A 14,844-nucleotide genomic window follows, 5' to 3' on the forward strand; every position below is an offset into this window, starting at 1 on the left:
AGTTTCACCTCCCCTTTCAACCATTTTTCGTAGGCGACTAGTTATCAAAATACCGAAATCTGGTCGGAAGCCTTCGGATCTGGCACGGTAGGCAACGACAACTTCTTAGAGCGGATGGTTTCGAATTGTCCATTGCCAGGAACCCATCACTAGGAGCGTGCAACTCCCAAACCAAGTCTCGGCATTTTTACAGACCAGGCCATTTTTAGGCTTCATTTCCCGTGAAATAGGTCAGTTCCGGTCTACATGAGCGCGCATCGGTAAGGAAAAAAATGGCGGCCTCAGACATCAGTTGAAAATTAAGTCTGTGCTTGTAATTAGTCACTGAGATTCCTGCGGTGGTATGAATTCGCTGTAAATTCAAACTTAAAATAGATCGGTCTGTGAAAACGCCGTGAAAGGACTATGGAGTAGTTGCACGCTCCTAGTGCTCGAGCTATCGTGTATAATCTTCAGTATGGAGTTACTTCTCACGATCTGACCTCACCACGGACGCTTATTGGGCAAGAGACATCATATAACCTTGAAACGACGACAAACTCTGTTCGTAGGGGCGCCCCGTTATTTTTTTTTGAGGGGGTCTGTGCAATTAAAAAAAAAACATTCCTGCAGAGTAAAAGCTGCTGAAAAAATTGTGCAAGGGGAGCCAGGGGAGAAAATCGAGCAAGTTCTTCCTACTATGCGTGGCACAGAAAATTGTCCAACCCCCTTGTCATTTTCCACTCTCTCCTTTTGACAGTAGGCCACGTTCGATATTTCAATATTCTGACATGGCTACGAGGCTTTCAGGAAAAACTTCTATATTTGGTGGTGTCTTCTTTGTTTCCAAGTCTCTTAGGAATCGAGAGACAAAAGAAACTTGGAAAAATTTGCAATTTTGACCCGAAAGCCTCGGATCCATGTTAGAATAACTCAGTGCTATGGATTATATTATCGTGGGGTAGAGAGGCAGGAACGCTAATTTTCGGAAGGAACATAAATGGTATATCTAGTATGGCTAATACCTGGGAGAAATTTTTAATTTGAGTCAGAAAATTCTAGTTTCTGATTAGTGGGTGGAGCTAGAGGGAAAGTTACTTTAGCGACGCTCTAGTTGAAAGTGGTTATTTTACTGTTTCTTTTTTCCTTTCTGTCGGTTCTTCACGCAAGAAGTGTCATTTTCTCAAGATACTCGGTAACGTTCCCCAAAACCTCCTGGTAAAACGTTTTTTTTAAACAGAGGCTGCGGAGTGTTTTGAAACATGGGAGGGCTCATCGTTAAGCCAAGCGCATACCTCTACTCGTATTTCCATACTGTCTTTTCCGTTTGCACAAACAAACTTCTTTGCGGTGTCTACAGTGTTCAATGTGTCTTTAGTAGACTTGTGACAATGCAGGAGGAGGCAGTTGTTTAGACTATCCTGCTTCATTGTGCTTCTAAGGTAGGTTGTTAGTCTTCGTAGGGCATCCGAAGTCGCCGATGCCACAGGTAATGTCAAGTACCAATTTAATGCTGCGCTAGTGATATTTTCGGCACGAAACCAGGGGTTTCTTTAGGGCCGGGCACCGGGCAATTTGACTGGATGTGAGGACAGTTTTGCCCAGCTGGTTTGACCTAGAGGAAAGTTTTTCTTACAGAGAAGCTCAGCTCTATTAGTTTTGCTCATCTGAGAAAACCAGTGACCCTCCTGCTGAAAACGTTGGTGAAATCCCTGCCGAAAGATGGGTGGGGGGCCTGAGACTCCCTGCCCCCCTCCAACTCCGTCCGCTTGCGAAAAATTGATACGTGCAGATTTTCCGGGAAACTGACTGACTTCTATTTTGCGCTGCATCATGGGATAGTTCCAGGAATCCCCTTCATAAAAAAGAACTAGTCGGCATTTCACTCACTCCAGAACGAGCAGCAACGAGGCAAAATGGCAGATGAAAACATTCAAAGTGAGACACGCCAGCTCAAAGAAAAACTTAAGAACTATAAAGCGGGAAGTATCGAAGGATTAGAGACTTTCACTGATGCTGCAGAGGGAGAAATGGAGGGCTTGCAGATCCGACTCGCCGTATTCGGAATGACAGGCGCCGGGAAATCTTCGTTAGTGAACACGGTCTGGAAGACTTTGTACGGTAGGGAAGCCGCTCCAGCGATAGAGCAATCATCTGGGGCCGAGGGAACTCGGGTACTGGAAGATTTCTATTCGCGTGCGGGGACAGAAAATGAACTCGCTGGGTTTGTGTTTCATGACACGAGAGGTTTCAACTTTAATTTCAGCAACGCTGAAGAAAGTGAGTTCAAGGTTTGCGTTTTCTTTGAAAACTATCTTTATGCTAGTCTTATTGCAGTGGAATTTGCTTTGAAGTTGTGGAAAAACTGCATGCTCCAAGAGAACACTTTCGTTCCCTTTCGGTTTCAACAGCAAAGGCGGAAGTAAGATGTCACGCATGCACACCCAACCGTGACGCGCGACATCCGCGCACGCACTTATAGATCGTTTTCACGTGACGTCATCACTTTCGAAAATCCAAAACTAAAGAGCCACCAAAGTTTTTATCCTCATCAGGCATAAGAGGCGGTATATTTATATCTGTGTACAATTTTACAGCTCAATAGCGTGCTTCGTTTGGAATCCAGAGCATTTTGAATTTCAGGGTTATGGAGGTGCGTGACACAAGGCTACGATCGAGTTTGTCGAAAAATATATACTTATCTCATGATTTTGAGCCTTTTAGAAGTTAGAGCATTATGAAAAGTGCTTATGTAAATGCTTGTTTGATCAATACTGATAATCAGTCGCCTAGATAGCCAAAGTAAGTTCCAGATGTTTACACTATTTTCCGGCCGCCATATTGGTGTGCCACGGAGGTACACCAACATGGCGTTTTCATACTGGGCTCTGCAAATATCTGCGAAAGATTTCGACGAATATCTGAAGTTTGGGGAAACGCACAGGCCTAAAACTTGGAGAAGTGTCTTATTTAGTTGTTTTCTATAACATCGTAAGTTCATAGCTTTTTCCACTGGATGGTTTTCGATTTATTTTTTTTATTGCGTGACAGTGAAAACGATTTATACTGTTATTCGCCAGTTTTCACCTTCCTCATTCGGCTACACGTCACGATCGATCGGGTGGAGAGCATTTTATTCGGATGTCACGCGAAATTTTCTGCTGTTGTGAATGGTGATACCATGTAAGGTTTCTTTAAAAATGCAGGATTTTGCAGAGGTCCCTACAGAAATAAACTATTTGGTTTGCCTGTTTCCGTATCTTGTTTAGCAACTATATGTACATTATAACATAGCAAAAGGGAAGGGAAAAGTAGGTAGAATTCTTTGGTCAATATCTAGTCTTCTCTACGGCCTTGAGCGCTAAAGAAGAATCAGTAGCTTCATTAGTTAAAATCTTGGTTAATAAATACTGCTTTGCCCCGTTTTGCACTGTAGTTTCAGTCTGTCTTTTTTTTAGTTAGTGACCTGATGGTGAGGCTTTATCTTCCCACAGCTTTTGGCAAGTTATAGACCGTTATAAGGTGACATTTCTTAGTGTCTCATAAGTAACAAATAAATAACGTTCTTCAACTGTTGTTCACTACGCTTCTTGCTAAAATATTTTGCACTCGTATTGTTTCAGATGAACTCTTTCGAATTTTATACGGCACTGTCTCGACAGGAGATCTTATAAAGCGAGGGGACTGGGCTGAAGAGAAGGCTAAAGAAGCTGGCCAAGCTGCTTGCAGGCTCGAGAAGCCTCCAGTTGCTGACCAGGTTCACGTGGTATTGTGGGTAATCAAAGCCAACGACATTCGTTTTGTGAATGACCAGTATATGGACAAGTTTGATTTCGTGCGACAAATGTTAAACAAGGAAGGTTAGTTCAATCTCATTTGTCTTGTATACCTGACTTAAATACAGAAACTAGACAGCGAGCAGTCTCTCTTTTTCTCGAAAATCCGTGGGGAAGAACGCAAAGAAGAACGCAACACAAGTGAGCGGTCGTGAGCGTGCGAGCTTGACATCGAAGCCGCGATTAGCGCAGGCACGGATTTTCGAACAAAAGGGAGTCTATAGGGAAACAAGCTCCTTCCATCTTGTCTAATCTCAATTTCATGCCATGAAGACCATGAAGGGTCTGTGAATTCTCAGCTGCACAAAATTATGCTGTTACAGAGTATCTCAGAGTATCTCGGGTTTTTGCGAAATTGCCCATTGTGGCAAATTTCCAACCTCAAAGAAGAATCCTTGTTTGATATCCGTCCGTCGGTGTGGGGGGACTCCCAGATGAAAAGGTCGCAGATGCTCGTCGTCTCGCTCAGGGGTAGAAATAACGGATTTTAGTCTAAATTAGAGTGTTCACAACGAAAAGTCACTATTTTCAGCCGTCCCGACAAGAATCCCCGACTTTTTCACATGGGTTTCCCCCCTCCTCCCGATCTGACCATAAAACTGCGTCTAAACTAAAAGCCTCTATGAGTTGTTACAGACCTTATTCGCCGCGGCGGTTAGTCTAAATGTTTCACTTGCCGGCTCGCCGACCCAACATAAAAGCTTCTGACGCTAAATGAAACTGACAAAAGTTCAATTGAGACCCTACACTACTGAAAAACTACTGCAAAATTGATGTTAAAATCCTTTTAAAATATCCAAGCTTTCGCCGATCTGCCGCATCATCGTCATTATCATCATCATCATTCTGGCGCGAACTTTGCGGTAAATGATGTTTCGAATAACTGAATTTTTATGGAACTGTAAAATTGTCCTTTGTTCTTCCCGATGTTGAAACTTCTCCGTGTCTTCTTATTTAGGTGTTACCATAATAACAGCCGTCACGCACGATGACAAATTGTCGCCTGAAGACAGGAATGACGTCAGAAAGAAAGCCATGGAAGTTACCGGAAGCAAGAAGGCTCAAACCTTTGTCCTCGCTAATTGGCTGGAAGAGTATGAGGAGTATGACGTCAGATACCAGCGGGATGTGTTGAAAATGTTGCACTCTGCGCTTGGGAGTGGAGAGAGATCAGTCAGAGCCCGGCAGATTCAGCGAAAACTGAATAAAAACAAATGACAGCACAACACGTCGATTTGACGTTTAAGATCAACATTCTGTTTGTATTTGTTTTATTGTAGTATATTGAGCGAGAATTGTGATAAGCAGTGCAAGCTGGAGGTCAGAGAGTTTTTTTCTAATGCTTTTTAAGTTTTGCCAAAAGAGTATCGCAAACGTCTCGAACAAAAGCTTTTGGTTAGTGGGTCTCCATAACCTCAGTACTTTACTTTATTAATTTGATTCGTTCTTTTGGCGATCACAGCAGTCCATGACTGACCATGGCCGAGATAGATTCACGTATTTGAAGCCTCCAAAATTCGGAATCGGAAGCTGTTTAGCCAGCATTAGTTACAGCCGTTACTCACTCTATGCTTGTTCAGATGCCATAAGTCAACTTAAACGCATGCGTACAATCAAATTGAAAGCAGAATTTTCTGGTTCCTTTATTTGATTTTGTCAAGAGTGTCTGGCCGTCGGTCACCGCTTAACGAAAACGCATTTGCTCTGGCCTTCGAGGTGCGGGATTAAGTCTTGTTTAGAAATTTTTCACGTCCGGGGAGAGTATGGACTTGTCTTTCCTTACGATTTATTTTTTTCCTCTCTCTCTTTGCGTCTTGTCATTTACTTGTATATAAGAAAGTTATAAGAAAGTTGCTCTAAGCGATTATCTTAAAAATCTCGCGCCACTTTGTCAGCCAATCAAAATTAAAACCAAAACCAATCGTGACTCGCTTGCACACGTTACGTTTTCCCGTGCTTCGTTTTGGCTACATGTATTTGCTTTGAGCTTTGATTGGTTCACTGAAAGTGTGTCTTTTGTGATTAGTCAGAGTGATTAAATTGTCATTTGTTCTCATTGCTCCAACATGCACTGTTGCTGTACATACTATGCACTTATCAATTACTGATCCCGAGGGGAACAGTTTTGTTTTGTTATATAGCTGGAGTTTAGTGTAAAGTAATAAGGCAAGAAGAAGTCAAAGTAACCTCTGGTGAGTGGGAGAGCGGGCAAACAATTGCGTAATTGTTGCTCGCCGGGCGACATCTAGATTTAGCCATTGCCACGTGACCATAAATTAACCAATAAGAGCGCGCGTTAGATTCAAATAAACTCCAACTACTTCATAAAAGTTGCATCAACGTTTTATTTACGATTTTTTATGTCAGTATTTTGACTGTTGGAAGGTCCTTTACACCGTTTTAAGAAATCATGGATTAGGAAATTGTTTTTGCCGAGTGGAATCCGCATCATTTTCAACTGAAGATAAACAGTATCATGTTCAGTTTCAAGGATCGCGATCACCTTGCAGGTGAAGTGCTTGGAAACTGACTCTTCTTTGTTACAATCAATTATGAATGAAGATGTTTACAATGTTGCCTTTCAAAATTCAATTACTCAGAAAACGTCAAATTGTGCCAATATTATGATAAATAATAAATACGGTTCCTTGTTCATCAGGGCCAAGAAAATTGAATTTCGTCAGCTTATCCATCAAAACAATATTGGAATTATCGTATTTCGTAAAAAAAATATATATATATTTACGATATGAAAATTGCTTTTTGCCTGCCTTCATAAGATAATACCGAAAAGAAAATAATGTTGATTGTTATTTTTAGGGAGTAGCACTGATGATATTGGGTTTTGATCTCCAACTGAGTAACTTAAGAGTCTTAATTCTCTTTTTGAAATTTTGTTGTTATAAAGCGACATATCTGACACTTGTGTTTTTATCAATGTTGGTGGCTCGCAGTATTTCCAATGCAGAAATTGGCAGGTGCTTGGAAATCAACTCTGACCAATAATACTCCCCTATTTGTCGCTTATATCAGTATTTATAGACTGTGCATAGTCTGCGGTACTTGTCTCCCAGTGGGGAAAAGAAAATAATTTCAGTCAAGTGTTATCTCATCCGTGGAGTTCACTCGGCGGAGGACTGAATGACGCACGAATAGATTCCAGCCGTCGATCATCAGTGTATTCAAAAAAAAAAAAGAAAGTAAGTTTATTTTTTTCTCTGCTATATGTTTTTATGAGTAATCTCAACTGTAATGGAAGTTTAAGTTGCCTTTTTTTCATCTTACTATGAGCAGATTTTTCTTCTAGAGATCGCGTTTCATCAAAGCGGGAAGGAAAATATTTGCTCCACGATTTATTTTATGTGAAGCTAACGGACAAATTATTGAAAGCGAAAGAGTTGTTTATTAGTTCAAAAGGATATACTTCGATTCTTTGTTCTTTTTAAATTGTTAAGTCCTTGGTTAAAATGCAAATCCCATTCACTGGCAAGAGTCGATTTAAAAAATAGCCTTTTAGTTATGAATTTTTAATTTGGTGGGAAAGGGAAAAACTCCTAGAGGCAAGAGATAAGACTGATCAACAACACATACAGCTCGATACAGCCTTTGATTTGTCAGATTTATCCATCTTTATTTGCGAAATTAGGGAGAAAACGCTGTCATCGATGTCTTTAAATAGTTTTTTATGGAAAACGAAACGGAAGTTGTTCATCTTAAGTCTTCACCAAAGGAAGCTTTCAACTAAATGTCCCGCTGCTACGTGACAGAAACGAACTAAGGTAATTCTAAAACGATTGTTTCCCCTTTTTGCGCGTCAATTCAGCTTGCAATTCTAAGAGATGCGTAAAACAAAGTTCTGAGCTGACTGAGCGCACCTGCGACTGTAGGGTCCATTAACTTAGCTACGCATAAACAAAAAAAAACATTTATCTTGCTGTCAAGTTTTATTTTTGATGGCGATCCACAGAACTGTGACAAACGTGGAGAATCCGCAAACTGGATTTAGTATAGATCACCATCGCGAGTTATGGCGTACTTCTGACAATAGCATTTGTTCTTATGTTAATTCCTGTTAATTGCTCTGTCAGAGCATGTATAAGTTCACCTCCCTTGATCATCTCATATGCTGAATGGCCAAAAGCGAAGGAAGCGTTTAAAAAATTACCAAGAAACATCCGTTGTTTTTCTGGAGGTAAGAGGAAAAAATGAAAAATTGGAGACGCCAAAGAAACAAGTAGGGTCGAAAACACACAAATACGTTAAATTTCTTTTCACTTCTTCGTACTCGTAAATAATTGTGTTTGTTAAGTAAATGACGTAGTTGCATGGACGTTCAATTCGCCTAAATAGTTCGGCAAAATACTCCTTTGAGAGCTCAATCATATAAGTCAATTTCTTTTATATTTTGGTTCCTATAGCAAATTTAACAATTTAATTTTTTACGGACAATTTTGTTCGTAAGGGCCGGGCTTAAACAAGAAATATTGCTGCGGAAACAACAAGCTTCCCGGTGTCTGCCGCTGGGAAGCATGCTTTCAAATTTTAATTTTCAATTTTGCTTCTCGAAAACAAGACATTTTTTCGGTGCTTTGGAAGCAATTCGTAACGATCTATTTTCTTCCGAAATGTATGTTGCTCGCGCGATTAAAAAGCTCGGAGGAAACATTTGTTTCCGCAGCAATTTTTTCCAACAGTGTTTCCTTTTTAGCTTGGTCATTTTATCTGTTTTCTTCTTTTGTTGAGGCAAAATTTATAAACCAGAAGCTTGTTAAATGTGCAAACTTGTTAAATGATCCTTTTCACGCTCGTAAAATTGATTTGAGCCTGTTAGAGCTGAAACGAATATTTAGACACCAACGAAAAAACAGCACAGAGTGGTAATACTAATAGGCAAAATAATGTTTAAATTAAACCTGAAAACTAGGCACAAAGAAAAACGAATGCAGCAGGAGGCGAGTGGGGACAACTAAACAGAATTTACAGTTTGCTCATCGTAAGTATACAATTAGATTTGCTGCCTGTTTTGTTTTGGTTTGCTTATTACAGTTTTGTTGCGTGTAATCGGGGAACAGCTTGATAATCACACAGATGTCGTTCCCTCTGGAACTCAAATTCACGAAACACTGTTCTATTTTCTCTCTTCCAGAAGAACGGAGTTGAGTAGAGACGCTGTTTATCTACAAAAGATGACGTTTGTATACACGGTGTTTTTCGTCGAGTGGGAAGCATGTGAAGACTTTTTAAGAGACATAAGATTCCCATCTCGGAGTCAAATCGAAGTTCACGTGTTTCACCGAAAGGACGCCGACCAAAACCAACTACGAACCACGATTCCCGATAAAAAGCATTACGACGGTCGTCCAATCGTCGCCAAGCACTCGTCGATCACCTCGTTTCCGAACGCCGTCGAAGATTTACTCGTATACTATGCAAGTTCCTTCGACTTTTCTCGATTCAAGAAGCCCGATGTTTACTTGGTCTCGGGCGAGGGTCGACGCTACGAAGAGTTGGCGAAGATTTTACGAAAAGACAAGAGAGTTTCCGCGTGGGTCATTGACGGAAGACGGACGACACTTCTGGATTGGGTTGACGCAAATCGTGTTTGTAAAATATGTAAATTCGTTTTTGATTCTGCTCATGAAGGTGTTCAACACTATGATGAATTTCATATGAAGTAAATACAACTTGGTAAAAAGATTGCAAAAACTTATTGACAAAATTTGCGGTGTTGAAATTTTACACTTCTGTCTTCGGGCGATGTAAAACAGATTCAAGTAACAAGGACACATTGCTGGAGGCAGAGTGGGCGGTGATTGCCTGATCTGGCCAAAATGCTAATTTAAACTCTTGAATTCACTAGTTTTTATCCTACATTGATTCTCAGAGAATTAGCGAAGGTGAAGAGGTTTGTTTTCTCTCGCGAAAGTGACAACTAATCAAAGGTCATTGTGGTCGAACCTCAATAACCTCGAGCTTAGATCCAGACGTGCCTCTAGCTGCTCTAGCGAGGAAACCTGTCAGCGCGTCAAGCCAGACGGCTGTCTAGTTCAGGATGTCAAAGAATCCTTGCTACGAAGAAAGATGCAGGATTATTCGGCAATTTTTTCAATTTGTTGAGTGTTTACTGCAGTATATTATTATGTGAAGCTTGTAAGTAACTACAGTTGAACACCACCATCTCGAACTCTCGAGGGAAACGAAAAATAGTTAGAGATCGCGATTGTAAATGAGTGAAAAGCATATCTAAGGGAGAGATAGCAAGATAGCGAGGAGATCAGCTTGAGATAGCGAGATTCGACAATCAGTGATGTTGCTAAAAATCTGAAAAAAAAAAAAACCCTTCAGAAAAGTGACAAGGGATTGATGACAAGTGTTAGTGCCGCATATATCGAAAAAAAAAATTCAGTTACTTTGAAAGCTACAAAATTTTTATCGGAGCCATTGTAAAAACTATTAAATATTAGAAACTTTAGCCTTGTAATGTTATTCCTATCCACGTACTATGGACTTTAGCCTGTGTAAAACCGCCTCCCTAGGCTCCCCTCCCCCTAAAATATCGGGGGTGGGGGTGTTAGGGGATTAGCGGATGTACACAGCCTCTATGGACTTGAGATTTCATTTTTAAATATTGAAAAAAAAAAATAAAGTTAGTAAGGTTCGTGCACATTGTTGTATGCAAAATTCACGACCTTTTTGTACTGTTTACAAACCGTTATTTCCTCTTTCCAAACCGCAAGTGAATCAGATCACATTTGAGAACTCGGGAACCAAAATGTGGCATAGATGTTATACTGAGAACACAACTGACGAGAAACTGCGCTGTAATGCGAACGCACGATTGAATTGAATGATACTTTACGAAATTTGACTTACTGACAATGCAATAACGTGCTTTACAGCTCGCGATCGTAGAAAAAACTCCACTTTTCCAGTTTTTCTACGCTGATCACCGACTGTTGTTCAAGAGATCTTTGAAAAGTGGGTTTGAAATAAAAATCGGACAAGTTCGTTTTGTGGGTAGACAGATTTTCGTGTGACTATCCTGTGATTGAGGTAAAATAAGACATCTGATCAATCAAAACAAGCGTTTTAAAAGAACGGTTTCGCATTTGCTTTAGTTTTGCCACTCTACACAATTGGCTTAAAAAAAACTCGCGCCACTTTGTCATCCAATCAGATACTTTTACTAAATCCAATCGTGACTCGCCCGCACACGTTTTTTCCCATGCTTCGTATCAGCTTCGTACATTTGCTTGGAGTTTCTCTTGGTTCAATGGATACACTCTGCGTCCTTTGCGATAGACCAGAGTAATTACTTTGGTTTTGGGTTGGTTGGACACTCGATTGAAAACTGCTCTAATTGACCAAACAACCAGCCAATCAGAGCTTGGTGCGAGTACACGCCACGTGCGCCAAGCGCGGGAAACTGACATGCGTGTGACTAGGGCGCTTATATGTAGGGCGGCCCTTTTCCGCCTTGGTGTGACCAAGGGCGCTTACCAGTAATTACCAATCAACCACCGAAAATTTAGAAACAGCGACAAATAGTATGGAAATTACCAGGAAAAGTTACCAGAAAATCCGGAAATTGTAAGGTTTCCGAAAAGCTAACCATTCGACGGGAAATTCTGGGAGGGAACACAAATGAAACAGAAATTCCTGGTCAGAAATTTCTGAAACTTTCGGTATACCCCGCAAGATTGTCCTCTTTTCCGGAAATTCAGGAAAATGCTGTTCAATCGTCGCTGGAAATTTCTGGAAACCAAACCGGAATTTTTCTTCGAATGGAAAGCGTTCCAAGTCATAATTGGTTTTGGTTTGACTTGTGGTTTGTATCTGTTCGGTTGAGTTCATTGATGAACGAGCAGCTGTTTCTTCTTCAAAATTATGAAATTCACTGACAGATATTCCTGTATTTACTTCAAATTACAAAAATTCAATATATTAATTTTCACCACATAAAATATACATTTTTATTGTTCATTTGTTTGTTTACCCCTGAAATAATCGAAATAAGCATCTTCATCTTGTACAAGATCTCGACACAATTGTTTCTTATTCTGTGCGACCTTTGGATTCAGAAGTAATTTCGAAACAGATTTTTTGTGGTGGTCTCTGTGTTCTCCTGGACTCAGGCACTCCTTTTCCATTTCCAGCGACTTTTGCTTCAGCAACTTTACTTCAGACCAGAAGTTCTCGTCTTTGGAATTCACTTTCTTCCAAAACGTTTGATTAAAGTGTTGATAGAGCAACACATCAGCTTTATTCCATTCCAAAAATGTATTCCTAAATTGTCTTGGGATGCGATGTTTCTTCAACGACCGCAGCCGCGAATTGTGTTTTAGGTAGAATATGTCATCTAAACTCCAGCAAAACAGCTGCTTCAGTAATATCAGAGATTCATCAAAGTACTCCATAATTAACACCAGCTCAAAGTCTTTCTCAACCGAGGTGATAAAGTTTTTGATTACCTCCGTGTTATCAAACTCCTCAGGTTCCAGACCAAGATCAAAACTCATTCCATTTCTTAGTGTGTACATTGTGTTTATTTCTGGCTTGAATTTATCAATTTGCTGCAGGAATTGATAAAGAGGATTTGAAGAGCCTGAAATTCCAAGAAATGAAGGGAAATCTTCAAAGAGAAAGGCTGATTCAAACCTTGAAACTGGATGGCGAAGGATGGTTATAAACTTTGTATCAGAAGGCATTATTAATCTCATGGTGGTTTGATTATATCTGGGGAAAAAAGTTGTAAACTGTTATGAAAATTGATTACCACAAATCTGCTATTTAGCTGTCTCAACCCTACAGGGGAGCTCACCCGTATTTATTTCCAGTATGTTGAGGAGACACGAGTCTTCATGGAGGAGGAGGACTTGATAGAGAGGGAGGAGCTTATGCAGCAAAATATGAGCAGGTTATCAGTCTGCCACTCTCCTTTTCAAAGTAATTTGATAGGATAACTTTTTTTTATTACCTGGAGTACAGGTACCAGTGATATTTTAGCCAGAGCTTATGACTTGTCCATTTGAAGTTGTACAACATTGCTCTGTTTTTATTGTTTTCATAGTGAACAAAAAGCAGAGAGAGAGAACAGGGGGGCTTTTGGACTTTATTTGATAGATTTCTGATTCTTATTACCAAAATAACTTAATAGACAAAAAGGGGGTGGGGTGGGAGGAGAGTTGGGAAGCCTTGTTTGCCAAAATCATGAAGCAGATGGTAATTTTTGCCAGCAGATGGCGTCTTTTAACAACCCTTTACATGTAAGGCTGAAAATGTGGCAGTACTGTAAAAAATAATCCATGTGTCTTGAAGACAAAATATCCCCAAAATATGCCAAGTCAGAATTAAAACACATACCCTTTTTTGAAACCAACATGATCAAACTCTACGCCCTTTTTCAGACCAAACCAGCTCAAAAGCCGTACCCTTTGGGGTTGCACATACAGTCATATAAAGCCTTGTATATATATGAGGGAGTACCCCACCCCCATGGCCAGTATCCTTGGCCCCTGAATAGAGAGCATCACTCACAGTCTAAAATCACAGCACAATGACCCCAACAACTGACCCCAGTTATGAATTCTTAAAACATTACTTCACTTACCTCGCATGACTGCACAAGATATTTGGCTTGTTGCCGGGTAAATTACCAACAAAGTTAACTTGAAAACTCCAGGGCCAGTAAAAAGAAAAGATTTGTTTTCTAGGCAATGCCACTGTCAAATCCCTGGTCTTGGCAAATCTTAGCAAGATGTTGGCTATGGAGCTTCCACCAGTCTTGTGAGTTTTAAGGAACAAGACATTTTCAACAGAGTGACATGTACCACTACAAAGAGCATAAAAGTTTAGTAACAGTTATTGAAGTGCCTAGTGTAACCAGCATTGTAAAGAAGAAAGGTGAAACAAGCGACCTGAATCATCAATGGACACTGATTTTATGGATCAACAAATTCTCTGGGAAAATATCGGAACGAATATCTGCCAACAAGTAAGCCCAGTAAACGATTATTTCAAGCTTGCCGAACTACTGAAAGAGATCAGAATGGTACACTCTTTTCACTTCAAACAAGCAAGCAGGTTTAACACAAATTTAACAACAAGAACAGTTTTAAGTCTGCGCTGTCATAGTCACCGACTGCATACCGACACTGTAGATATTTTATATTTGAAGTATTATTTCTTCACACATTTTCTTAGACCCAGTCACCCTTTCACATTAATATACGGCGAGGGTTCATGTGATGTAAGGAACAATTGCTACGTTGTAGAGTCGTCTCAAATGTGACGACCTAGCACCTTTTAAACAGAGCTTATCGGTAAAAACAATACTCATAAGGATTGTTTAAGCTTTTGGTCTGGACCAAAGCCAAAGACGATTTGCTGACATTCAAAGTACCTACCTTTTAAGAGCTTTAAAAATCGGCAGAGCGGCATATTTAGTTAGGATAAAGATTATCAATGCAGCAAATGTCAATTTCTTTATCCGAGAAATTCTTAAAACCCTCATTACACGTTGTCTACTTCATGAATGCCTTCAGATCCTTTCCGTCCGCCATGTTGATTAGGTTTACCAGCCGCGGCGGACTGGGCCATTGCCCTCACGTGCGTGATTGTAACGCGATCCAGGCGGAGCTGTCAACGAAGATCACGGAAGGCTGGCAGATGGGTGAGTTTGGTGAATTTCATTGAGCAATGACAGGAACGGGAAATCTTAGGTTGCGTTTCTTTGGGGTGATCTGGATCAGCATCAGTGATCCAAGGTCAGTCGGATTATGGTGCACCAGAGCCCGGGATCAAAGGAACCGTGACCAATTTCTTTGATGCACCATGATGCGAGTGCTAGTGATCTTGGATCTCTGATCCTGATCCAGACCACCCCAAAGGAAAGCACCCTCATTCTTTCAGAAGGAAATTTAAGATTCTATTTAACATTGTCAGATCAGCTCAGTTTGCTCAGAGCCCCCTTCCCCCCCCCCCCCCCCGCTCCCGCCCCTCGCCCCCCAAAAAAGGTCGAAGGGCGCGG

The 14,844-nt window shown here is 40.6% G+C and overlaps 3 protein-coding genes across 3 annotated transcripts; 2 read left to right on the top strand and 1 right to left on the bottom strand.

The window, feature by feature from the left end:
• Nucleotides 1–44: 44 nt before the first annotated feature.
• Nucleotides 45–6,482, top strand: LOC145493953 (interferon-induced protein 44-like). The gene is made up of 3 exons (XM_081473446.1): nt 45–2,259; nt 3,603–3,839; nt 4,774–6,482. Exons 1-3 carry the CDS (start codon nt 1,896–1,898, stop codon nt 5,031–5,033), a joined length of 861 nt encoding a protein of 286 aa, XP_081329572.1. The 5' UTR covers nt 45–1,895; the 3' UTR covers nt 5,034–6,482.
• A 2,269-nt stretch (nt 6,483–8,751) lies between these two features.
• Nucleotides 8,752–9,496, top strand: LOC145491712 (uncharacterized). The gene is made up of 2 exons (XM_081470959.1): nt 8,752–8,808; nt 8,962–9,496. Exon 2 carries the CDS (start codon nt 9,002–9,004, stop codon nt 9,491–9,493), a length of 492 nt encoding a protein of 163 aa, XP_081327085.1. The 5' UTR covers nt 8,752–8,808; nt 8,962–9,001; the 3' UTR covers nt 9,494–9,496.
• Nucleotides 9,497–11,785: 2,289 nt separating this feature from the next.
• LOC145491702 (galactosylceramide sulfotransferase-like) lies at nt 11,786–14,797 on the bottom strand. The gene is made up of 3 exons (XM_081470944.1): nt 14,222–14,797; nt 13,426–13,647; nt 11,786–12,551 (listed from the first exon to the last, which is right to left on the bottom strand). Exons 1-3 carry the CDS (start codon nt 14,326–14,328, stop codon nt 11,789–11,791), a joined length of 1,092 nt encoding a protein of 363 aa, XP_081327070.1. The 5' UTR covers nt 14,329–14,797; the 3' UTR covers nt 11,786–11,788.
• Between the last annotated feature and the right edge of the window lie 47 nt (nt 14,798–14,844).

The sequence above is a fragment of the Orbicella franksi genome, chromosome 7 (assembly GCF_964199315.1).
Source record: "Orbicella franksi chromosome 7, jaOrbFran1.1, whole genome shotgun sequence".
NCBI lineage: Eukaryota > Metazoa > Cnidaria > Anthozoa > Scleractinia > Merulinidae > Orbicella > Orbicella franksi.